At 43.1% G+C, this 25693-nt stretch overlaps 1 protein-coding gene across 1 annotated transcript in view; it reads left to right on the top strand.

Annotated features, from left to right (window-relative positions):
• Positions 1 to 19871, top strand: part of LOC310921995 (integrin alpha-X-like) — a gene marked incomplete at its 5' end in the record, with an annotated part of 30965 nt that extends 11094 nt beyond the window's left edge. Inside the window, 21 exons of the mRNA XM_083882262.1 lie at positions 454 to 527; positions 1087 to 1219; positions 1857 to 2020; positions 2530 to 2685; positions 3066 to 3272; positions 3874 to 4004; positions 5095 to 5250; positions 6716 to 7097; positions 8430 to 8498; positions 9719 to 9792; positions 10457 to 10598; positions 11209 to 11316; positions 12658 to 12737; positions 13023 to 13100; positions 14098 to 14179; positions 14261 to 14368; positions 15234 to 15308; positions 16466 to 16579; positions 17429 to 17521; positions 18754 to 18864; positions 19627 to 19871. Coding sequence (XP_083738388.1) covers positions 454 to 527; positions 1087 to 1219; positions 1857 to 2020; positions 2530 to 2685; positions 3066 to 3272; positions 3874 to 4004; positions 5095 to 5250; positions 6716 to 7097; positions 8430 to 8498; positions 9719 to 9792; positions 10457 to 10598; positions 11209 to 11316; positions 12658 to 12737; positions 13023 to 13100; positions 14098 to 14179; positions 14261 to 14368; positions 15234 to 15308; positions 16466 to 16579; positions 17429 to 17521; positions 18754 to 18864; positions 19627 to 19722 — 2633 coding nt within the window. The 3' untranslated portion in view covers positions 19723 to 19871. The remainder of the gene's footprint in view (positions 1 to 453; positions 528 to 1086; positions 1220 to 1856; positions 2021 to 2529; positions 2686 to 3065; positions 3273 to 3873; positions 4005 to 5094; positions 5251 to 6715; positions 7098 to 8429; positions 8499 to 9718; positions 9793 to 10456; positions 10599 to 11208; positions 11317 to 12657; positions 12738 to 13022; positions 13101 to 14097; positions 14180 to 14260; positions 14369 to 15233; positions 15309 to 16465; positions 16580 to 17428; positions 17522 to 18753; positions 18865 to 19626) is intronic.
• Between the last annotated feature and the right edge of the window lie 5822 nt (positions 19872 to 25693).

Below are 25693 nucleotides of genomic sequence, written 5' to 3'. Positions count from 1 at the left end.
CACCTGGGCACACCTGGGACACCTGGGACACACCTGGGGGGGTTTGGGGACACCTGGGGACAGCTGGGGGGATTTGGGGACATTTGGGCACACCTGGGCACACCTGGGGACACACCTGGGCACACCTGGGGGGGCCTGGGGACACCTGGACACACCTGGGACACACCTGGGGACACACCTGGGAACACACCTGGACACACCTGGGGACACACCTGGGACACACCTGGGACACACCTGGGCACACCTGGGGACACACCTGGGACACACCTGGGACACACCTGGGCACACCTGGGGACACACCTGGGGACACCTGGGGACACACCTGGGCACACCTGGGACACACCTGGGACACCTGTGGTCACTCCTGTGGTCACTCAGCTGGTCACACCTGGGCACAGGTGACCCCAGGTGACCACCAGTGACCCCAGGTGACCCCTGACCTCACCTGTGCAGGTACCAGCTCCGCCCACAGCAGCTCCTTCCAGCTGGAGATGGCGCAGGCGGGGATCAGCGCCCTGCTGACCGCTGTGAGTGACCACTGAGTGACCACTGAGTGACCACTGAGTGACCAGTGACCACTGACCAATGAGTGACCACTGAGTGACCCCTGAGTGACCAGTGACCACTGAGTGACCAGTGACCACTGAGTGACCCCTGACTAACCCCTGACTGACCCCCTGGGTGACCTCTAAGTGACCCCTGGCCAATAAGTGACCCCTGATTGACCCCTTGGTGACCCTCAACCCCTGAGTGACCCCTGAGTGACCCCTGACCCCTAAGTGACCCCTGACTGGTCATACTGACCACTGACCCCTGAGTGACCAATGAGTGACCAATGAGTGACCCCCAACCCCTGACTGACCCCTGGGTGACCCCTGAGTGACCCCTGACCCCTGAGTCATCCCTGACCCATAAGTGACCATTGAATGACCCCTGACCCCTAAGTGACCCCTGAGTGACCACTGTCCACTCCCACTGACCATTGACCCTTGACTGACCCCTGTGTGACCCCTGACCCCTGAGTTACCCCTGAGGGACCACTGACCCCTCCCACTGACCCCTGTGTGACCTCTGACCCCCCTCCAGGGCGGGGCCGTTCTCGGTGCCGTCGGAGCCTTTGATTGGTCGGGCGGGGCCTTTGTTTACGGAGGGGGCGGGGCCGAGGCCACGCCCACCTTTGTCAACGTCACTTCCGGGGACCTGCGGGACTCGTACCTGGGTGAGCCAAAATTTACCTGAAAATCCTAAAATTTACCCCAAAATTTACCTGAAAATTTCCCCAAATTAACCCAAAAATTCACCTGAAAAATCCCAAAAAAATCCCCCAAAAAATTCACCTGAAAAATCCCAAAAATTTACCCGAAATTTACCTGAAAAAACCCAAAAAGTTCACCTGAAAAATCAAAAAAAAATCCCACAAATTAACCCAAAATTTACCCGAAATTTACCTGAAAAATCAAAAAAAAATCACCTGAAAAATCCCCAAAAATTTACCCAAATTTGACTCAAAATTTACCTGAAATTTACCCAAAAAATCCCCAAAAATTTACCCAAAATTTACCTGAAAAATCCAAAAAAAATCACCTGAAAAATCCCCAAAAATTTACCCAAAATTGACCCAAAATTTACCTGAAAAATCCCAAAATATTCCCCTGAAAAATCCCCCAAAATTTACCCAAAATTTACCTGAAAAATCCAAAAAAATTTACCCAAAAAATCTCCAAAAATTGACCCAAAATTGACCCAAAATTGACCCAAAATTTACCTGAAATTTGCCTGAAAAATCCCCAAAATTTACCCAAAATTTACCTGAAAAAACCCAAAATTTACACCTGTCCAATCTCACCTGTCCCCAGGTTACTCCCTGGCCCAGGTTCACCTGCCCGGCCCCACCTGGGCTCTGGCTCTGGGCGCCCCCAGGTTCGCTCACCTGGGCAAGGTGGTGCTGCTCTCACCTGGGGGCACCCGGGGCACACCTGGGCGCACCTGGAAGGTGCTGGCTGAGGTCGTCGGGTCTCAGGTGAGGGTGTGGTCACACCTGGGGACACCTGGGGACACCTGGGACACACCTGGGGACACACCTGGACACACCTGGGGACACCTGGGACACACCTGGGACACACCTGGGGACACCTGGGGACACACCTGGGACACCTGGGGACACCTAGGACACACCTGGGGACACACCTGGACACACCTGGGGACACACCTGGGGACACACCTGGGCACACCTGGGGACACACCTGGGGACACACCTGGGACACACCTGGGGACACGTGAGGACACACCTGGGCACACCTGGGGACACACCTGGGGACACACCTGGACACACCTGGGGACACCTGGGGACACCTGGGGCACACCTGGGACACACCTGGGGACACCTGGGGACACCTGGGGCACACCTGGGCACACCTGGGACACATCTGGGGACACCTGGGGACACCTGGAGGGGTCACCTGTGGGGTCTCACCTGTGGATTCTCACCTGTCCCACCTCACCTGTGTGACCTCACCTGTCTCTCCCCAGGTGGGCTCCTATTTCGGGGCCTCCCTTCTGGCCCTGACCCCGCCCAGCTCAGGTGAGCCCCGGCCAGGTGAGCCCCGGCTCCGCCTCCTGGTGGGGGCGCCCTTTTACTACGGGGGGGGCAGCGGAGGCCGCGTGGAGGTGTGTGAGCTCAGACAGGTGAGACACACCTGGGACAGGTGAGAGACACATCTGGGGGGGCTGGGGATACCTGGGGAGGGCTGGGACAGGTGAGACACACCTGGACAGGTGAGGAGGACACCCCTGGGGGGGTCTGGGACACCTGAGACACACCTGGGGACACCTGGGGGGGCTGGGACACACCTGGGATAGGTGAGATACACCTGGGACAGGTGAGGAGGACACCTGGGGGGGCACCTGGGAGGGGGTTAAAGAGGATTTGGTATCACCTGGGCACACCTGGGACAGGTGAGGGACACCTGGGAGCCCTCACCTGTCCCACCTGTCTTATCTCACCTGTCCATTCTCACCTGTCCATAACTCACCTGTCTAATCTCACCTGTCCATTGTCCCCCCAGGGCTCTCAGGTGCGCTGCCCCCTGGCCCTGCGGGGCTCACCTGGGCAGGTGCAGGGCGGCTTCGGGGCCAGCCTGGCTCACCTGGGGGACCTGGACGGGGACAGGTGGGCCGAGGTGGCCGTCGGGGCCCCCCTGGAGGATGATGGGAAAGGAGCCGTTTACCTGTTCAGGGGAACACCTGGAGGGGTCCGGCCTGAGGGGGCTCAGGTGAGACACACCTGGGGACACCTGGGGGGGGGGTCAGGGACACACCTGGGGACACCTGGGGGGGCTGGGACACACCTGGGGACACCTGGGACACCTGGGGACACCTGGGGACACACCTGGGGACACCTGGGAGGGTCAGGGACACACCTGGGGACACACCTGGGGACACCTGGGAGGGTCAGGGACACACCTGGGGACACACCTGGGGACACCTGGGAACACCTGGGACACACCTGGGGACACCTGGGGACACACCTGGGGACACCTGGGAACACCTGGGACACACCTGGGGACACCTGGGGACACACCTGGGGACACCTGGGAACACCTGGGACACACCTGGGAACACCTGGGACACACCTGGGAGGGTCAGGGACACACCTGGGGACAGGAGAGGAGGTCAGGGATACCTGGGACAGGTGAGACACACCTGGGACACACCTGGGGACAGGTGAGATACACCTGGGGACACACCTGGGCTGGGAGGGGAGTCTCACCTGTCCATGTCTCACCTGTATCTCACCTGTCCCATCTCACCTGTCCCATCTCACCTGTCCCATCTCACCTGTCCCATCTCACCTGTCCCATCTCACCTGTCCAGCGCGTTCCCGGCTCGTCGTTCCCGTCCCGCCCGGATTTCTTTGGCCGTTCCCTGAGCGGGGGCCGCGACCTCAGCGGGGACAACCTGCCCGACCTGGCCGTGGGGGCGCGGGGGCAGGTGCTGCTGCTCAGGTGAGCTCAGGTGACCCCCAAAAATCACCTGGAATGACCCAAAAAAATCCCACAAAAAATCCCCAAAAAATTGTGAAAAAATCGCAAAAAAAATCCCCCCAAAATTCCCAAAAAATCGCGAAAAATCGTAAAAAAATTTTTAAGAAATTTGCCCAAAATATCCAAAAAATCCCCCCAAAAATCCTCAAAAAATCCCCAAAAAATCCTCAAAAAATCCCAAAAAAAATCCCAAAAAAATCCTCCAAAAATCCCCCAAAAATCCCCAAAAATCTCCCAAAAATCAGGAAAAAAATCAGGAAAATATCAGGAAAAAATCAGCAAAAAATCAGCAAAAAATCAGCAAAAAATCCCTAAAAAAATCCCCAAAAAATCCCCCAAAAATCCTCAAAAAATCCCCAAAAAATCCCCCAAAAATCCTCAAAAAATCCCCAAAAATCCCCAAAAAATCCCCAAAAAATCCTCAAAAAATCCTCAAAAAATCCCCCAAAAATCCCCAAAAAATCCCCCAAAAATCCCCAAAAAATCCCCAAAAAATCCTCAAAAAATCCTCAAAAAATCCCCAAAAATCCCCAAAAAATCCCCCAAAAATCCCCAAAAAATCCCCCAAAAAATCCCCAAAAAATCCCCCAAAAAATCCCCAAAAAATCCCCAAAAAATCCCCAAAAAATCCCCAAAAAATCCCAAAAAAATCCCCAAAAAATCCCCAAAAATTCCGAATATTCCCAGGTCCCCCCCAGTGCTGCTCCAGGTGCGGCTCCAGGTGACCCAAAACGCCACAAAAAATCCCCAAAAAATCCCCCAAAAATTCCCCAAAAATCCCCAAAAAAACCCAAAAAAAATCCCCAAAAAATAATAAAAAAAATCCTCAAAAAATCCCCAAAAATCCTCCAAAAAAAATCCAAAAAAATCCCCCCAAAATCAGCAAAAAATCCTCAAAAAATCCCCCAAAAATCAGGAAAAAAATCAGGAAAAAAATCAGGAAAAAATCCAAAAAAAAATCAAAAAAAAATCCTCAAAAAATCCTCAAAAAATCCTCAAAAAATCCTCAAAAAATCCCCCAAAAATCCCAAAAAAATCTCAATTTTCCCAGGTCCCCCCCGGTGCTCCAGGTGCGTCTCCGGGTGAGTTTTGACCCCCCGATGGTTCCGGCCTCGGCTCTGGATTGTCCCGAGGGGGAAGAGCTCCGGTCGCCTGGCCACGGCCCTGCTCTGCTTCACCGGGGTCAGGAAGCTGCAGGATGGCTTTGGTGAGTCCAAAAATATCCCAAAATATCCCCAAAATATCCCCAAAATATCCCCAAAAAATCAAAAAAAAATTGCAAAAAAATCCCCCCAAAAATAAAAAAAAATTGCAAAAAAATCCCCCAAAAAATCCCCAAAAAATCCCTAAAAATCCCCAAAAAATCCCCAAAAAATCCTGAAAAAAATCCCCCAAATTTGTCCCCAAAAATCCCCAAAATTTGACCCAAAAAATCCCAAAATTCACCCCAAAAATCCCCCAAAATATCCAAAATTTATTCTCAAAATTTGCTCCAAAAAATCCCCAGAAATCCCCAAAATTCGTCCCAAAACTATCCAAAATTCCTTCCAAAATTTGCCCCAAAAAATCCCAAGAAATCCCAAAAATTTGACCCAAAAAATCCCCAAATTCACCCTCAAAGATCCCAAAAAATCCCCAAAATTCACCCCAAAAAATCCCCCAATTTGTCCCAAAAATCCCAAAATTCATTCCCAAAATCCCAATAACTTGACCCAAAATTCTGCTCAAAAAATCCCCAAAATTCACCCCAAAAATCCTCAAAATTTGCTCCAAAAATCCCCAAAATTTGCCCTGAAAATCCCCTAAAATTCGTCTCAAAAATACCAAAATTGGCCCCAAAAAATCCTCCAAATTCATCCCAAATTCCCCCAAATTCCCCCAAAAAATCCCCATTTTTTCCCCCAAAATTCCCATTTTTCCCCCAATTTTCCCCAATTTTTCCCAATTTTTTTCCCCAATTTTCCCCAATTTTTCCCCCATTTTTCCCCCAATTTTTCCCCAATTTTTCCCCAATTTTCCCCAATTTTCCCCCAATTTTTCCCCAATTTTTCCCCAATTTTTCCCCAATTTTTCCCCCAAAATTCCCATTTTTTCACCCAAATTTTTTCCCCAATTTTCCCCCAATTTTTCTCCAATTTTCCCCAATTTTTCCCCATTTTTTCACCCAAATTTTTTCCCCAATTTTTCCCCAATTTTTCCCCAATTTTTCCCCAATTTTATCCCAATTTTCCCCCATTTTTTCCCCAATTTCCCCCCAATTTTTCCCCCAATTTTTCCCCCAAAATTCCCATTTTTTCACCCAAATTTTTACCGATTTTCACCAAATTTTCCCCAATTTTTCCCCAATTTTTTCCCAATTTTTCCCCCCAAAATTCCCATTTTCCCCCCAATTTTCCCCAATTTTTCCCCAATTTTTTCCCCCAAAATTCCCATTTTTTCACCCAAATTTTTACCGATTTTCCCCAATTTTTCCCCAATTTTTCCCCATTTTTTCCCCCAATTTTCCCCCATTTTTTCCCCAATTTTCCCCCAATTTTTCCCCAATTTTTCCCCATTTTTTCCCCAATTTTTCCCCATTTTTTCCCCCAATTTTCCCCCATTTTTTCCCCAATTTTTCCCCAATTTTTTCCCCATTTTTTCCCCCAAAATTCCCATTTTTCCCCCAATTTCAGGCTCCCGGATTTCGGTCTCTCTCTGGTTTCGGGCCGAGCTGGACCCGGGTCGGCTCCGGGTTCGGGCGGATTTTGGGGAGAAAAACACCAAAAATGGGACTTTGAGCCTCGGGGTGTGGAGGAAATGCCGCGAACTCCAGATCTACTTCAAGGTGGGAAAAATTGGGATTTTTGGGGAAAAAATTGGAGAAAAATTGGGGAAAAAATGGGGAAAAATTGGGGAAAAATTGAGAAAAAATTGGGGGAAAAAATGGGGATTTTTTGGGATTTTTTGGGGATTTTTTGGGGATTTTTTGGGATTTTTTGGGGATTTTTTGAGGATTTTTTAGGGATTTTTTGGGGATTTTTTGGGGGATTTTTGGGGGATTTTTTGGGGATTTTTTGAGGATTTTTTGGGATTTTTTGGGGATTTTTTGGGATTTTTTGGGATTTTTTTGGGATTTTTTTGGGATTTTTTGAGGATTTTTTGAGGATTTTTTGGGGGATTTTTTGGGATTTTTTGGGGGATTTTTTGAGGATTTTTTGGGGATTTTTTGGGGATTTTGGGGATTTTTTGGGGATTTTTTGGGGATTTTTGGGGGATTTTTTGGGGGATTTTTTGGGGATTTTTGGGGATTTTTTGGGGGATTTTTTGGGGATTTTTTGGGGATTTTTTTGAGGATTTTTTTGAGGATTTTTGGGGATTTTTTGGGGATTTTTTGGGATTTTTTGGGGATTTTTTGGGGATTTTTAGGGATTTTTTGGGATATTTTTGGGGGATTTTTTGGGGATTTTTTGAGGATTTTTTGGGGATTTTTTGAGGATTTTTTGGGGATTTTTGGGGGGATTTTTTGCTGATTTTTGGGGGATTTTTTTGGGATTTTTTGTGGATTTATTTTTAATTTTCGAGGATTTTTGGGGAAGTTTTTGGGATTTTTTCTGATTTTTTTTAATTTTTTTATGATTTTTTTTTTTTATTTTGGAGGGAATTTTGGAGGGATTTTTTGGGAAATTTTTAAGGTATTTTATGGGTATTTTTTTGATTTTTTTGGGGGGCATTTTGGAGGGATTTTTTTGGGATTTTTGGGGGATTTTTTGGGGATTTTTTGGGGGGATTTTTTGGGGGGAAAATGGGGGGGAAAATCGGTAAAAATTGGGTAAAAATTGGGTTAAAAAATCAGGAAAATTTGGGGGAAAAATGGGGAAAAAATGGAGGAAAAAAAAGAGAAAAAAATGGGAAAAAATTGGGGAAAAATGGGTAAAAAATGGGGAAAAAAACAGGAAAAAATTGGGGAAAATTTGGGGGGAAAATGGGGAAAAAAAGAGAAAAAAATCAGGAAAATTTTGGAGAAAAATGGGTTAAAATGGGTAAAAATGGGTTAAAAATGAGAAAAAATAGGGTAAAAATGGATAAAAATAGGTAAAAATTGGGTTAAAAATGGGAAAAAAATCAGGAAAAAATTGGGAAAAATCAGGAAAAAATGGGTAAAAATTCGGTATAAAATGGGGTAAAAATTGGTTTAAAAATGGGAAAAAATGGGAAAAAAACCAGGAAAAAATGGGGAAAAAAAGGGAAAAAAATGTAAAAAAAATCAGAAAAGAATGGGAAAAATTTTGAATTAAAATTATATTTATTTTTTTATTAAAATTTTGATATTTTTTTTGCCTTCCAGGAGTGTCCCCGGACACAGTGACCCCCCTGGGGCTGAGGGTGACCCTGGGGGGTCTCGGGGAGCCCCTGGACGGGGCCGGGGGGCTCCGGACACGGATCGGCCCCGACTCCGACACCGCAGTCACCGCAGCGGTGAGAACACGGGGATTGGGGGAAAAATGGGGGGAAATGGGGAAAAAAAATGGGGGAAAATGGAGGAAAAATAGGGGAAAAATTGGGGAAAATTGAAAAAAAAAATTGGGGAAAAATTGGGGAAAAATTGGGAAAAAATGGGGAAAAATTGAGAAAAAATGGGGAAAAAAACGGGGGAAAATTGGAGAAAAATTGGGAAAAAATGGGGAAAAATTGGAGGAAAATTGGGGGAAATTGAGAAAAAATTGGGAAAAAATGGAAAAAAATTGGGGGAAAATTGGGGAAAAAAAGGGGAAAAATGGAGGAAAAATAGGGGAAAAATTTGGGGAAAATTGAAAAAAAATTGGGGAAAAATTTGGGGAAAAATTGGGGAAAAATTGGGGGAAAATTGGGGGAAATTTTGGGGAAAAAACTGGGGGAAAATTGGGGGAAAAATGAGGAAAAAATTGGGGAAAAATTTGGGAAAAAATGGGGAAAAAATTGGGGAAAAATTGGGGAAAAATGGGGAAAAAATGGGTGAAAAATTGGGGTAAAATTGGGGAAAAATTGGAGAAAAAATTGGGGGAAAATTGGGAAAAAATGGGTGAAAATTGGGGAAAAAATGGGTGAAAAATTGGGGTAAAATTGGGGAAAAATTGGGTGAAAATCGGGGAAAATTGGAGAAAAAATTGGGGGAAAATTGGGAAAAAAATGGGTGAAAATTGAGGAAAAAATTGGGAAAAAATTGGGAAAAAATTGGGTGAAAAAATGGGAAAAAATGGGGGAAAAAATGGGGAAAAATTGAGAAAAAATGGGGAAAAAATGGGAAAAAATTTGGGGAAAAATGGGGGAAAAATGGGGGAAAAATGGGGAAAAAATGGGGAAAATTTGGGGAAAAATTTGGGGAAAATTGAAAAAAAATTGGGGAAAAATTGGGGAAAAATTGGGGGAAAATAGGGAAAATTTTGAAAAAAAATTGGGTGAAAATTGGGGAAATTTGAGGGGAAATTTGGGGGAAATGGGGAAAAATGAGGAAAAAATTGGGAAAAAATTGGGAAAAAATTGGGTGAAAATTGGAAAAAAATTAGGGAAAAATTGGGGGAAAAATGGGAAAAAATTGACAAAAAATGGGTAAAAAATGAGAAAAAATTTGGGGAAAAATGGGGAAAAATGGGATAAAAATATAATTTATTAAAAATGTTTAAAAAAACCCTTTTTTTCCCCAAATTTTTCGTCCCCAGTTGCCCTTTGAGCACGACTGTGGCCCCGACAACATTTGCCACGACCAGCTCAACGTCAGAATGAACTTTTCAGGGTAAGAAATGAAAATTTTTTTGGGATTTTTTGGGGATTTTTTTGGGATTTTTTTGGGGATTTTTTGAGGAATTTTTTGAGGATTTTTTGGGGATTTTTTGGGGATTTTTTGGGGGATTTTTTGGGATTTTTTTGGGGATTTTTTAGGGATTTTTTGGGATTTTTGGGGGGATTTTTTGAGGATTATTTGGGGGATTTTTTGGGGGATTTTTAAAGGGATTTTTAAAGGGATTTTGGGGGGATTTTTTAAGGATTTTTTTGGGATTTTTTTGAGGATTTTTTGGGGGGATTTTTTGGGGGGATTTTTTAAGGATTTTTTTGGGATTTTTTTGAGGATTTTTTGCAGAATTTTTGGGGAATTTGGACTTTTTATTTTGGAGGATTTTGGTGGGAATTTTTGGTGATTTTTGCTGGATTTTTTTTTTTTTTTGTTTTTATTTTTACAGTAAAATTTTGATGGATTTTTTAAAAAAAATTTTCCATTTTTGACTTTTTTTTTTTTTTAATTTTGGGGGGATTTTTTTTTTTAAAGTTTAGGGGATTTTTTTGGTCCATTTTTTAAAATTTTTTCCCCATTTTTTCAGGATTTTTTTTTTCAATTTTGGGCATTTTTTGGGTAATTTTTTTTTTTAATTTTTCCCCATTAATTTCTCATTTTCCCCCAGGCTGGGGGTGCTGCTGGTGGGCGCCGGGGACTCGCTCTCGGTGACTCTGGAGGTGACAAACGAGGGGGAAAGTTCCTTCGGGGCCGCCCTGAGCCTGCGGCACCCGGCCCCGCTCAGCTACAGGAAGGTCGAGCTTTTACAGGTAAAAATATCACTAAAAAATACCTAAAAAATAAAAAAAAAGTGGTCAAAATTAACCTTAAAATGGAAAAAAAAATTCATAAAAAAATTGCAAAAAAATTCCCCAAAATTCCCCCTGAAATTAAAAAAAAAAATCAACAAAAAATCCCCCAAAATTAAAAAAAAAATCGCAAGAAAATCCCAAAAAAATTCCCCAAAAAATCCCCCTAAAATTAAAAAAAAAAAATCATTAAAAAATCCACAAAAAATCCCCCCAAAAAATCCAAAAAAAAAATCTTCAAAAATGCCAAAAAAAAAATCCCAAAAACTTCCCCCAAAAATCCCCCAAAATTAAAAAAAAATCATCAAAAAATCCCCCCAAAAATCCACAAAAAAAAAATCCACAAAAAAATAAGAAAAAATCCCCAAAAAATCCCTAAAAATCCCCAAAAAATCCCCATAAAATCCCCCAAAAAATCCCCAAAAAATCCCTCAAAAAATCCTCAAAAAATCCCCAAAAAATCCCCAAAAAATCCTCAAAAAATCCCCAAAAAATCCCCAAAAAATCCTCAAAAAATCCCCATAAAATCCCCATAAAATCCCCCAAAAATCCCATTTTTTTCCCCCTCGAGGCCTCTCGTCGCTCGGGGTCCTTTCGGTGCCACTCGGAGCCTCCCGAGGACGGGACTCGTCGGACCCTTTGCCTGGTGCAGCCCCCGGTGCTCCGGGCGGGGTCAAAGGTCAGTGAGGTCATCGGTGACGTCATCTGTGACATCATCAGCGGCTGTGTGACGTCATCGCGGAAAAAAACGGTTCCAAAATGGCCCAAAATGGGCCGAAAATGACCCAAAATCTCTCAAAATTTATGCAAAAAGTGGCCCCAAAATGAACCAAGATGGACCCAAAATTCATCCAAAAATGGCCCCAAAAATGGGTCAAAATTGGTAAAAAAAGTCCCAAAATTTGACCCAAATTTGACAAAAAAAAAAGCCCAAAAATGGCCCAAAAAATGGCCCAAAATGGACCCAAAAATGGACAAAAAATTGGTCCAAAATGACCTAAAAAAGAGCCCAAAAATAGATGGAAAATGGCCCAAAAATGGCCCAAAAATGGACTCAAAAATGGACCAAAAATGGGCCAAAAATGGCCAAAAAATGGCCCCAAAAATGGACGAAAATTGACCCAAAAATGGCCCCAAAATTGAACCAAAAATGGACCAAAAATGGGCAAAAAATGGAGCCAAAAATGGACGAAAAATGGCCCAAAATGGCCCAAAATTGGCCCAAAAATGGCCAAAAAATTGGTCCAAAATGACCCAAAAATGGACCTAAAAATTGTCCCAAAAATGTCTTAAAAGTGGCTCAAAATGGGCTGAAAATGAGCCAAAATTGACCCAAAAAATTGACCCCAAAATGGCTCAAAAATGATTTAAAAATGGCCCCAAAATGGACCCAAAAACGGACAAAAAATTGGTCCAAAATGGCCCAAAAAATGGTCAAAAATTGGCCCAAAAATGGCCCAAAAATGGCCCCAAAATTGAGCCAAAAATGGACCAAAAATGGGCAAAAAATGGAGCCAAAAATGGACGAAAAATGGCCCAAAAAATGACCCAAAAATGGAACAAAAATAGATGAAAAATGGACCAAAAATGGCCCAAAATTGACCTAAAAATTGACCCCAAAATGTCTTAAAAGTAGCTCAAAATGGGCTGAAAATGAGCCAAAAATGGACCCAAAAATGGACCAAAAATGGCCCCAAAATGGACCCAAAAATGGACCAAAAATGGGCCAAAAAAAGACGAAAAATGGACTAAAAAAAGGACCCAAAAATGACTAAAAAAATGGCCCAAAATGGTCAAAAAATGGACCCAAAATTGACTCAAAAATTGACCCAAAAATGACCCAAAATTGGCCCCAAATTGTCCCAAATTTGACCAAAAAATGTCTCAATATTGTTCCCAAATTGACCCAAAAATGTCCCAAATTTGACCCAAAAAATGTCCCCTGTGTGACGTCATCAGTGTCACCTGTGTGACGTCATCGCTCTCACCTGTGTGACGTCACGCCCCCACCTGTCCCCAGGTGATTTTCCAGGTGACTCTGGACGTTCCCCCGGACGCCGAACTCGGGGACAAACTGGAGGTGACGGCGACGATGAGCAGGTGAGTCATGGACAGGTGAGATGGGACAGGTGAGACCTGGACAGGTGAGGGCACACAGGTGAGATACCTGGGGACACACCTGGGGACACACCTGGGACACACCTGGGACACACCTGGGCTGGGAGGGGAGTCTCACCTGTCCATGTCTCACCTGTCCATGTCTCACCTGTCGATCTCACCTGTGTCTCACATGTCCCATCTCACCTGTGATCTCACCTGTCCATAACTCACCTGTCTCACCTGTGTCTCACCTGTCTGATCTCACCTGTGTCTCACCTGTCGCAGTGACAACGGTGGTTCAGGTGGGCAGAGCCAGAGCCTCTCCATCCCCGTCAGGTACCAGGTGTTCCTCGTGCTGGCCAGGTGAGTGTCACACCCCGGTGACGTCATCGGTGTTACCTGTGTCATACGTGTTACCTGGGTGATGTCATTGGTGTTACCTGTGCCTCACCTGTGTGACCTCACCTGTCCCTCACCTGTCCATGTCTCACCTGTCCCACCTGTGTGACCTCACCTGTGTCTCCCCTATGTGACCTCACCTGTCTCACCTGTCCCACCTCACCTGTTGGTCTCACCTGTCTCACCTTTCCCATCTCATGTGTCTCATCTCACCTTTCTGACCTCACCTGTCCCTGTCTCACCTGGGCTCACCTGTGTCACCTCACCTGTCCATGTCTCACCTGTCTGGTCTCACCTGCGTCTCACCTGTTCTCACCTGTCCCCCTGTCTGATCTCACCCGTCCATGTCTCACCTGTCCATAACTCACCTGTGTGACCTCACCTGCCCCATCTCACCTGTCCATGTCTCCCCTGTCTGATCTCACCTGTGTCTCACCTGTGTCTCACCTGTGTGACCTCACCTGTCCATTTCTCACCTGTCCATGTCTCACCTGTCCATGTCTCACCTGTCTGATCTCACCTGTCTGTATCTCACCTGTCCATAACTCACCTGTGTCTCACCTGTCTGTCCTCACCTGTCCCCATCTCACCTGTCCCTCACCTGTGTCTCACCTGTCTCACCTGTGTGACGTTACCTGTGTCTCACCTGTCCATAACTCACCTGTCCATGTCTCACCTGTGTCTCACCTGTCCCACCTCACCTGTCCATAACTCACCTGTCTGTTCTCACCTGTCCCTCACCTGTCCAGAACTCACCTGTCCATGTCTCACCTGTCCGTTCTCACCTGTCCCATCTCACCTGTCCATAACTCACCTGTCTGTTCTCACCTGTCCCTCACCTGTCCAGAACTCACCTGTCCATGTCTCACCTGTGTCTCACCTGTCCATAACTCACCTGTCCGTTCTCACCTGTCCATCCTCACCTGTCCATAACTCACCTGTCCATCCTCACCTGTCCCAGCGGTCCGGACTCCACCCGTTACCTGAACGTCTCCACCCGGGGGGCCCTTCCCCCCCCCGCCCCCGTCACCCACCACTACCAGGTGAGTCACCTGGGGGGAGGGGCGGGGCCGCACCTGTGTGACGTCATCGCTGTGACCTCACCTGTGTCTCACCTGTCCCAGGTGAAGGTGCTGGGCCAGAGGGGCCTCCCGGCCAACGTCACCTTTTGGGTCCCGACTCACCTGGGCCGGGAGCGGCTCTGGGAGCACCTGGAGGTCACACCTGGGCAGGTGAGGGACGCGCCCCCCAAAAATACCCCAAAAATGGGCCAAAAATGGACCCAAAAATTGGATGAAAAATGGTCCAAAATTGACCCAAAATGGTCCAAAAAATGGCCCCAAAATGGCCCCAAAATCCCCAAAATTAATCCCAAAAAATGGTCCAAAAATGGGAAAAAATGGACTTAAAAAATGGACCAAAAATGGCCCCAAAAATGGCCCAAATATGGCAAAAAATGAACCCGAAAAATGGATGAAAAATGGTCAAAAATGGACCCAAAAAATGGACGAAAAGTGGACCAAAAATGGACCAAAATTGTCAGAATTGACCCCAAAAAATGGCACAAAAATGGGAAAAAATGGACCAAAAATGGTCAAAAAATGGACCCAAAATGGTCCCAAAAATGGCCCCAAAATGCCCCAAATTTTCCCCAAAATGCCCCAAATCCCCCCAAACCCCAAAATTGCCCAAAATTGACCCAAAAATGTCCCAAAATCCCAAAATCTCCCCCAAAATCTCCCAAAATCCTCCAAATTTTCCCCAAAAATGCCCCAAAATTGACCCAAAAAAGTCCCAAAATGCCCCAAATTTTTACCCAAAATGTCCCAAAATTGACCCCAAAAAAGTCCCAAAATGTCCCAAAAATGTCCCAAAATTGACCCAAAAATGTCCCCAAAATCAACCCAAAATGGCCTCAAAATGTCCCAAATTTTCCCCAAAATTGGCTAAAAAAAGTCACAAAAATGCCCCAAAAATGCCCCAAAATTGACCCAAAAAATCCCCAAAATGCCCCAAATTCCCCCAAAAGCCCCAAAATCCCCAAATTTTCCCCAAAAAGCCCCAAAATTCTGATTTTTCTCCCCCAAATCCCCCCAGGGCGGGTCCCGGTGCCGGGAGGGCCCCGAAGGCCTCGAGGGGAACCCGGAAGTGCCCCCGGAGCGCCCCCGCCTGGTGAGTGACGGAATTGCAAGAAATTCACCCAAATTTGGGGAAATTCAGCCCCAAAATTGGCGAAATTGGGCCCCAAAAAATGGGGAAATTCAGTGAAAAAATCGGGAAAAAATCCCCAAAAAATTCCGCCCAAAAATGGGAAATTTGGTCCCAAAAATTGGGAAAAATTCCTCCCAAAATTTGGGAAAATTCTGCCCCAAAATTGAGAAAATTCAGTGAAAAAAATTGGAAAAAATTCCCAAAAAATTCCAACCCAAAATTGGGAAAAATTCGCCCCCAAAATTGGGGAAATTCAGCCCCAAAATTGGCGAAATTGGGCCCAAAAATTGGGAAAATTTACCTCAAAGTTTGGAAAAAATTTGGGAAAAATTCCCCAAAAAATTCCGCCCAAAAATGGAAAAATTCTCCCCCAAAATTTGGGATAATTCAGCCCAAGAATTGGGAAAAATTCGGTCCAAAAACTGGGGAAATTCAACCAAAAAATTGGGAAAAATTCAGTGAAAAAAAAAGGGGAAAAATCCCCCGAAAATTCCACCCCAAATGGGAAAATTTGGCCCAAAAATTGAGGAAATTCGGCCTAAAATTTGGGAAAAATTCATTCAAAAATTTGGGAATTTTTTCCTGAAATTGGGGAAAAAAATTGCGCAAAAACTGGGGAAAAATTCGCCCCAAAATTGGGGAAATTTTCCCCAAAATTTGGGAAATAATTCCCAGAAAATTCCACCTAAAATTGGGAAAATTCTGCCCCAAAAATTGGGGAAAATTCGCCCCAAAATTTGGGAAAATTGCCGAAAAAATTCCATCCAAAAATAGGGAAATTCTACCACAAAATTGGGGAAATTCAGCCCAAAAATGGGAAAAATTGGTCCCAAAATTGGGGGATTAAAAATTGCGAAAAATTGGGGAAAGTTCCCCAAAAATTCTGCCCAAAAATGGGAATTTTTTGCCCCCAAAATTGGGAAAAATTCTCCAAAAAAATCCACCCAAAAATGGGAAAATTTCGCCTCAAAATTTCGGAAAATTTTGCCCCAAAATTTCCCCAAAATTTGGGAAAAATTCCCCAAAATTCCCCAAAGTCCCCAAAACCCCAAAAAACCCCAAAAATTCCTAAAAATTCCCCAAAAAATTTTAACTTTTCCCCCCCAAATCCCCCCCAGGTGTGTCCCGGCCTCACCTGTCGGGAGTTCACCTGTCCCCTCCCCCACCTGGAGCCGCCCCAGGTTTGGGACTTCCGGGTTGGGGGGAAACTCAAACTTGATTGGCTGAGACAGGTAAAGGGGCGGGGCCAGGCTGGGATTGGCCAATCAGGGGGCGTGGCCAAGGGAAATGGGGTTTAATGGGGAGGGGGCGTGGCCTGGGTTGGGGGGGAGGCTCAAAGGTGATTGGCTGAGACAGGTAAAGGGGCGTGGCCAAGGGAAATGGGGTTTAATGGGGAGTGGGCGGGGTCAAAGGGAGGCTGGGATTTGATTGGCTGAGACAGGTAAAGGGGCGTGGCTAAAGGGAAATGGGGTTTAATGGGGAGGGGGCGTGGCCAAAGGGGGATGTGGGTTAATGAGGGGGCGTGGCCAATGAGGGGGAAACAAATAAGGGGCGTGGTCATTAAACAGGGGGTGTGGCCATTAAAAACGGGCGTGGCCACTTTAAATTTGTCAGATGAATGGGCGTGGCCATTAAAAGGGGGCGTGGCCACATTCAACGGGTGTGGTCATAAAAGGGGGGCGTGGCCACATTAAATTTAACATATGAAGAGGTGTGGCCATTGAAAAGGGCGTGGTCACATTAAATTGGTTTTATTAAAGGGGCGTGGCCATTAAAAAGGGGCGTGGCCACATTAAATGAGTCTCATTAAAAGAGGTGTGGCCATTAAAGGGGGCGTGGCCACATTAAATGAGTCCAATGAAAGGGGAGTGGCCATTTTAAAGGGGTGTGGCCATTAAAAGGGGCGTGGCCACATTAAATGGGTCATTAAGAGAGGCGTGGTCATTAAAAGGGGCGTGGCCAAACAAATCTTAACTTATAATGGGCGTAGCCAAATAAAAGAAGAGTAGATCCCACCCCCAAAGGGGCGTGGCCAAAGCGAGATGGGCGTGTCCTGACCCGGTCCCGCCCCCTTTTTGCAGCAGCCAATCCCGAAGCTCCACCTGGTGACGTCGGCCCGGGTGACCTTTGACCTCCGGCGCTTCCTCAACACCTGGGGGGGCACCGAGCTGCAGGTGGGGGCGGGGCCAGAGTCTGGGGGGTTTAATAAAAATTTGGGGGTTTTTAAATAAAAATTTGGGGATTTTTTTCCTCAAATTTGGGTTTTTTAATAAAAATTTGGGAGTTTATAAAAAAATTTGGGGTTTTTAAATAAAAATTTTGGGGTTTTTAGTCAAATTTTGGGGTTTTTTTACTAAAATTTGGGATTTTTCACACAAATTTTGGGGTTGTTGAGTCAAATTTTGGGGGTTTTTCACCCAAATTTTGGGGTTTTAAGTCAAATTTGGGAGTTTATAACAAAATTTTGAGGTTTTTTATAAAAATTGGGGGGTTTTTAATAAAAATTTGGGGTTTTTTAATAAAAATTTGGGGTTTTTTAAAAAATTGGGGTTTTTTTTAATAAAAATTTGGGATTTTTTACTCAAGTTTGGGGGAATTTTACTCAAATTTTGGGTTTTTAATCTGAATTTTGGGGGTTTTTAGTAAAATTTTTGGGGTTTTTACTCAAATTTTGGATTTTTTCTGACAAGTTTGGGGTTTTTAATAAAAATTTGGGGATTTTTACACAAATTTTGGGGTTTTTTAAACAGAATTTTGGATTTTTTCAGCCAATTTTTGGGATTTTTGTCACATTTTTGTGGGTTTTTACTCAAATTTTGGAATTTTTCACCCAAATTTTGGGGTTGTTGAGTCAAATTTTGGGGTTTTACTGAAATTTTGGGGTTTTTTACACAAATTTGGGGGTTTTAATCTGAATTTTAGGATTTTTTTAATAAAATTTTTGGGGTTTTGACACAAATTTTTGTATTTTTTCAGACAAATTTTGGTTTTTTTACCCAAATTTTGGGGTTTTAACTGAAATTTGGGATTTTTCATTCAAATTTTGGGGTTTTTGTTACATTTTTGTGGGTTTTTTTTAGTCAAATTTTGGGTTTTTAATCTGAATTTTGGGGGGTTTTTTTTAGCCAAAATTTGGATTTTTTCAGACAAATTTTGGGGTTTTTTTACTAAAATTTCAGGGGGTTTATTTAAATTCGGGGTTTTTACTCAAATTTTGGGATTTTCACCCAAATTTGGGCGTTTTCACAAAAAAATTTTGGGTTTTTTACTCAAATTTTGGGGTTTTTCACCCGAATTTTTTGGGTTTTCACCCAAATTTTTTGATTTTTCACCCAATTTTTTTTGTTTTTCGCCCAAATTTTTAGATTTTTCACCCAAAATTTAAATTTTTTTCTCCCTTTTCCAGGTGCAGACGGAGCTGGAGCGGGTGGAGACCCCCAACCCCCTCCCCTGGATTTTGGGGGCGTCGCTGGGGGGGCTCGTCCTGCTGGCCCTGCTGGCCCTGGGGCTCTACAAGGTCACCCAAAATTGCCCAAAAATCACCCAAAAATGGCCCAAAAAATCACAAAAAAATCCCGAAAAAATACCGAAAAATATTCACAAAAAAATCACAAAAAAATCATTAAAAATACCCCCAAAAATCTCAAAAAAATCCACAAAAAAATCCCGAAAAAATCCTGAAAAAATCACCGAAAAATACAGAAAAAAATTAGGAAAAAAAAAAAAAATCTACCAAAAAATCCCCCCAAAATTACAAAAAAAAAATCATCAAAAAAATCACCAAAAAATCCCCCCAAAAGTCTGAAAAAATCACAATTAAATTACAAAAAAATCACAATAAAACCACAAAAAAAAAAATCACCAAAAATCACAAATAAATCACAAAAAAATCAGAAAAAAAATCACGAAAAAATCACAAAAAAAAATTCCCCAAAAAAGCACTAAAAAATCCACAAAAAATGCCCCCAAATCCTAAAAAAAAAACCTCAAAAATTCTCCAAAAAATCCCCCCCAAAAAATCTCAAAAAATCCCACAAAAATCCCCCAAAAAATCCCCCAAAAAATCCCCCAGAAAATCCCCAAAAAAATCCTTAAAAATTCCAAAAAATCCCCCAAAAAATCCTCAAAAAAATCCCCAAAAAATCCTCAAAAAATCCCAAAAAATCCCCAAAAAATCCCCAAAAATCCTCCAAAAAATCCCCCCAAAAATCCCCAAAAATTTCCCAAAAATTATTTTTAAAATTTATTTTATTTTTTTAATTTTATTTTTCATTTCCAGGTGGGATTTTTCAAACGTCGCTACAAGGAAATGATGGAGGAGCCTCAGGAGGAGCCGCAGGGGGAGGAAAAACCCCCCAAAACAACCCAAAATTAATTCAATTTTAATTCAAATTAATTAAAATTCAATTAAAATTCAATTAAAAATAATTCCGAAATAATTCACAATTAATTCAAAATTAATTCCAAACCAACTCAACAATCCAAATGTGTCAATAAATAAAAATCTTATTTTATAAAAATAAATTCAGCATCAAAAAATCAGCAGAGTCAGAGTCGATTTTGGGGGATTTTTTGGGGATTTTGTGGGGATTTTTTGGGATTTTTTGGGATTTTTGGGGATTTTTTTGGGGATTTTTGGGAGATTTTTTGGGGATTTTTGGGGATTTTTTTAGGGATTTTTGGGAGATTTTTTGGGGATTTTTTGGGGATTTTTAGGGATATTTTGGGGAATTTTTTTGGGATTTTTTGAGGATTTTTTGGGGATTTTTTGGAGGATTTTTGAGGATTTTTGGGGGATTTTTTTGGAATTTTTTGGGGATTTTTTTGGGATTTTTTGGAGATTTTTTTGGGGATTTTTTGGGGGGATTTTTTGGGGATTTTTTTGGGGATTTTTTTGGGGATTTTTTGGGGGGATTTTTTGGGGATTTTTTTGGGATTTTTTGAGGGATTTTTTGGGGATTTTTAAAGGGAATTTTGGGGGGATTTTTTGGGGATTTTTTGGAGGATTTTTGGGGATTTTTTGGAGGATTTTTGGGGGGAAATTTTGAGGATTTTTTGGGGATTTTTTTGCTTTTTTTTGTAATTTTTTTTTGACTTTTTGGAAAATTTTGGAGGATTTCGGGTGGATTTTTTTCGGGATTTTTTTTTTTAATTTTTTGAGAATTCTTTGATAATATTTTTCGGATTTTTTTGCTATTTTTTCTCTCAATTTCACCCCAAAAAACCCAATTTTTCCCCCAAAAATCCCCCAAATTCCCCCCAACCCCCTTGATGGGCGTGGCCACCCCAAACCCCTCCCATATATGGTCAAAGAGGCGTGGCCTGGGCTCTGTGGGCGTGGCCTAAGGGGGTGGGCGTGGCCTCGGTCAAAATAAACCCCAAAAATTGTTTCCGGAACTTTCGGGGATCCCCAAAAAAACCCAAAAAAATCCCCAAAAATCCAAAAAAAATCCCAAAATCCGCGGCCCGGGCGAGGCCACGCCCCTTTCATGTCGCGACAGGTCCCGACAGGGCTCGGGCTCCTCCTGCTGCTGCTGCTCCGTGAGTTGGGGGGTTTGGGGGGGTTTTTTGGGGATTTTGGGGAGATTTTTTGGGGGATTTTTTGGGGAATTTGGGGGGATTTTTTTGGGATTTTTTGGGCGATTTTTTTGGGATTTCTGGGGGATTTTTTGAGGATTTTTTGGGTTTTTTGGGGGGATTTTTTTGGGGTTCTTTTGGGATTTTGGGGGGATTTTAAAGGGATTTTTTGAGGATTTTTCGGGGAGTTTTAATAGGATTTTTAGGGGTTTTTTGGGGATTTTTTTGGGGATTTTTTGGGGATGTTTTTGGGGGATTTTTTGAGGATTTTTTGGGGGATTTTTAGGGGATTTTTTGGGGATATTTTAGGATTTTTAAGGGGATTTTTATGGGATTTTTTGGGGTTTTTTGAGGATTTTTTGGGGGATTTTTTGGGGGATTTTTTGGGGGGATTTTTTGGGGATTTTTTGGGATTTTTTGGGGATTTTTAGGGGATTTTTGGGGGGATTTTTTGAGGATTTTTTGGGGGTTTTTAAAGGGAATTTGGGGAGGGTTTTGGGGAGGATTTTTTGAGGAGTTTTGGTGGATTTTTGGGGGATTTTTAGGGGATTTTTGGGGGGTTTTGGGGGGGATTTTTAGGAGGTTTTAAAGGGAAATTTTGGGGATTTTTTAGCGATTTTTTTTTTTATTTTTTGGGGATTTTTTGGGGAATTTTTTCGGGATTTTTTGCGGATTTTTGGGGGGGTTTTGGGGGGATTTTGAGGATTTTTTGGGGATTTTTCTCTCCCGGCGTTGGGGGCGGGGCGGGACCGGTCGAACCGGCCCCAAAAAAACCCCAAAAATGAGCCCCAGGCCGTGGGGGAGGGGCGGGGCCGGGCCCCAAAAACAGCCCAAAATTTATCCCTAAAAATCCCAAAAAAATCCCCAAAAAAATCCCAAAAAATCCCCAAAAAATCCCCAAAAAATTCTCAAAAAAATCCCCCCAAAATCCCAAAAAATCCCCAAAAATTCCCCCAAAAATCCCCAAAAAATCCTCAAAAAAATCCCAAAAATTCTCCAAAAATTCCTCCAAAAATTCTCAAAAAATTCTCAAAAAATCCCCCAAAAAATCCCCAAAAAAATCCCCAAAAATTCCCCCAAAAATCCCCAAAAAATCCTCAAAAATCCCCAAAAAATCCTCAAAAAATCCCTCAAAAAATCCCCAAAAAAATCCCCCAAAAATTCCCCCAAAAATCCCCAAAAAATCCTCAAAAATCCCCAAAAAATCCTCAAAAAATCCCTCAAAAAATCCCCAAAAAATCCCCAAATTTATCCCAAAATTTATCCCAAAAATCCTGATTTTTTTTTATCCCCCAAAATCCCCAATTTTTACCCCAAAACTCCCAAAATTTATTCCCCAAAAAATCCCCCCAAAAAACCAAAAAAAATCCCCAAATTTATCTCAAAAATCCTTATTTTTTTATCCTCAAAAATTCCGATTTTCACCCCCAGAAATCCCCAATTTTTACTCCAAAAATCCAAAATTTATCCTCAAAAAATCCCCCATTTTTACCCCCAAAAAATCCCCAAAATTACCCCCCAAAAATCCCTTTTTTAACCCCCCAAAATCCCCAAAATTTATCCAAAAAATCCCCATTTTTTACCCCAAAATTCTGATTTTTTTCCCCACCAGGAGCCGGGATCGGGACCTCGGACCAGGCCGAATGTGAGTGGAGAAAAAACACCAAAAAATGGGTAAAAAACACCAAAAAAAATGGGAAAAAACCCACCCAAAAATTGGAAAAAAAATTTGGTAAAAATGACCCAAAAATTGGATTAAAAATGGGAAAAATTGGATTAAAAAAGGGGGCCGAAAATGCAACAAAAAAGAAAAACAAACCCAAAAAGGGAAGAAAAAAACCCAAAATTTGGGTGGGAACCCAAAATTGGGAACAAAAAACCTCAAAATTGGGTAAAAAAAGCCAAAAATTGGGCAAAAAACCCAAAAAAAGGGAACTTGACCCCCAAAATTGGGCAAAAAAAAGCCAAAATTGAGCAAAAAATCAAAAAACAGGAACTTGGGGGCCCAAAATTGAGCAAAAAGGCCCAAAAATGGGAACTGGGGGCCCCAAAACCCCAAAAAATCCCCAAAATTCACCCAAAAAATCCCCATAAAAATCAGAAAAAAAATCAGAAAAAATCTGAAAAAAATCCTCAAAAAATTCCCCAAAAAATCTCAAAAAAACCCCCAAAAAACCAGAAAAAAAAAAATCTGAAAAAAGTCCTCAAAGAATCTCTAAAAAATCCCCCAAAAATCCTGAAAAAAAATCTAAAAAAATTGTGAAAAAAATCCCAAAAAAATCCCAAAAAATCCCAAAAAATCTGGGAAAAAAATCTCAAAAAAATTCCCCCTAAAAATTCTAAAAAAAATCACAAAAAAATCCCCCAAAAAATCCGAAAAAACTCCCCAAAAATCCCCCCAAAAATCTCAAAAAAATCCCAAAAAAATCCTCAAAAAATCCCCTCAAAATTTCCCCAAAAAATCCCCAAAAAATGCAAAAAAAAATCTGAAAGAAATCTGAAAAAATCCTCAAAAAATCCCCAAAAAATCCTAAAAAAATCCCCAAAAAAATCCCACAAAAAATCCTTAAAAAACCCCCCAAAAATCCTCAAAGAATCCTGAAAAAAATCTGAAAAAAATCCCCAAAAAATCTGAAAAAAAAATCTGAAAAAATCCTCAAAAAATCCCCAAAAATCCCCAAAAAGTCCTCAAAAAATCCCAAAAAATCCCTCAAAAAATCCCCCCCCCAAAAAAAAAAAAAATCCCCAAAAATCTAAAAAAAATCCCCCCAAAAATCCCCCAAAATGGCCTAAAAAATCCCCAAAAAATCTACCAAAATCCCAAAAAAATTCGCAAAAAAACCCTAAAAATATCTGATAAAAATCTGAAAAAATTCCCAAAAAATCCTTTAAAAATCCCCCCAAAATCCCCAAAAAGCCGAAAAAAATCAGAAAAAAAAATCAGAAAAAAAATCAGAAAAAAAATTTTTAAAAACCCCCAAAAAAATCCGAAAAAAAAAACGGAAAAAATCACAAGAAAAAAGGAGAAAAAAAAATCACAAAAAAATGCCAAAAAAATCAGAAAAAAAAATCTGAAAAAAATCAGAAAAAAAAAAAAAAAAAGAAAAAAATATGAAAAAAATATGAAAAAAATATGAAAAAAATATGAAAAAATTTGAAAAAAATATGAAAAAATTTGAAAAAAAAATGAAAAAAATTTGAAAAAAAAAAATCAGAAAAAAATCTGGAAAAAATGAGAAAAAAATATTTTAAAAGTCTGAAAAATCCCAAACTGCCCATTGTCTCTTTAAAAAAAAATCCCCCCAAAAATCCCCCCAAAAATCCCCAAAAAATCCCCAAAAAATCCCGAAAAAATCTGAAAAAAAATCCCCAAAAAATCTCAAAAAAATCCCAAAAAAATCCCCATAAAATCCCCAAAAATCCCCAAAAAATCCCCAAAAAAATTCCCAAAAAAATCCCCAAAATATCCCCAAAAAATCCCAAAAAATCCCCAAAAAAATCCCCAAAATATCCCCAAAAAGTCCTCAAAAAAATCCCCAAAAAAATCAGAAAAAATTCCGAAAAAAATCAGAAAAAAAAATCCGAAAAAAAATCAGAAAAAAAAATCAGAAAAAAAATATGAAAAAATATGAAAAAAAAATTGAAAAAAATATGAAAAAATATGAAAAAAATCCCGAACTGACCATTGTCTCTTGCAGGGTCGCAGTGCGGTCACTCGCGTGTCCGGTCCCGCGTGGTCGGGGGCTCGGACGCTCGGCCGGGCCGGTGGCCGTGGGCGGTCAGTCTGCAGCTCCGGGGTCACCACCGCTGTGGGGGGGCGCTGGTCACTCCGGCCTGGGTGCTGACCGCTGCCCACTGCTTCAAAGGGTCAGTGTAGGGGTCATCGGGGTCACTGGGGTCACTCTGGGGTCACTGGTCACTCCGGCCTGGGTGCTGACCGCTGCACACTGCTTCAAAGGGTCAGTGATGGTCACTCTGGGGTCAGTCATTGGTCACTCTGGGGTCACTCTGGGGTCACTGGTCACTCTGGGGTCACTGGTCACTCTGGGGTCACTGGTCACTCTGGCCTGGGTGCTGACCGCTGCACACTGCTTCAGGGGGTCAGTGATGGTCACTCTGGGGTCAGTCATTGGTCACTCTGGGGTCAGTGGGGTCACTGGGGTCACTGACCGCTGCCCACTGCTTCAAAGGGTCAGTGTAGGGGTCATTGGTCACTCTGGGGTCACTCTGGGGTCACTCTGGGGTCACTGGTCACTGTGGCCTGGGTGCTGACCGCTGCACACTGCTTCAAAGGGTCAGTGATGGTCAGTCATTGGTCACTCAGGGGTCACTCTGGGGTCACTGGGGTCACTGACCGCTGCCCACTGCTTCAGAGGGTCAGTATTGGTCACTCTGGGGTCACTCTGGGGTCACTGGGGTCACTGGTCACTCCGGCCTGGGTGCTGACCGCTGCCCACTGCTTCAGGGGGTCAGTGATGGTCACTCTGGGGTCACTCTGGGGTCACTCTGGGGTCACTGGGGTCACTCTGGGGTCACTGGTCACTCCGGCCTGGGTGCTGACCGCTGCCCACTGCTTCAAAGGGTCAGTGATGGTCACTCTGGGGTCACTGGGGTCACTCTGGGGTCACTCTGGGGTCACTGGGGTCACTCTGGGGTCACTGGGGTCACTCTGGGGTCACTGGGGTCACTGGGGTCATTCTGGGGTCACTGGTCACTCTGGCCTGGGTGCTGACCGCTGCCCACTGCTTCAAAGGGTCAGTGATGGTCAC

Source organism: Zosterops lateralis, assembly GCF_965231275.1.
Source record: "Zosterops lateralis genome assembly, chromosome: 39".
Lineage (NCBI taxonomy): Eukaryota > Metazoa > Chordata > Aves > Passeriformes > Zosteropidae > Zosterops > Zosterops lateralis.
The sequence above is the reverse complement of the archived record's forward strand: the minus strand, read 5'-3'. Positions and strand labels throughout refer to the sequence as shown.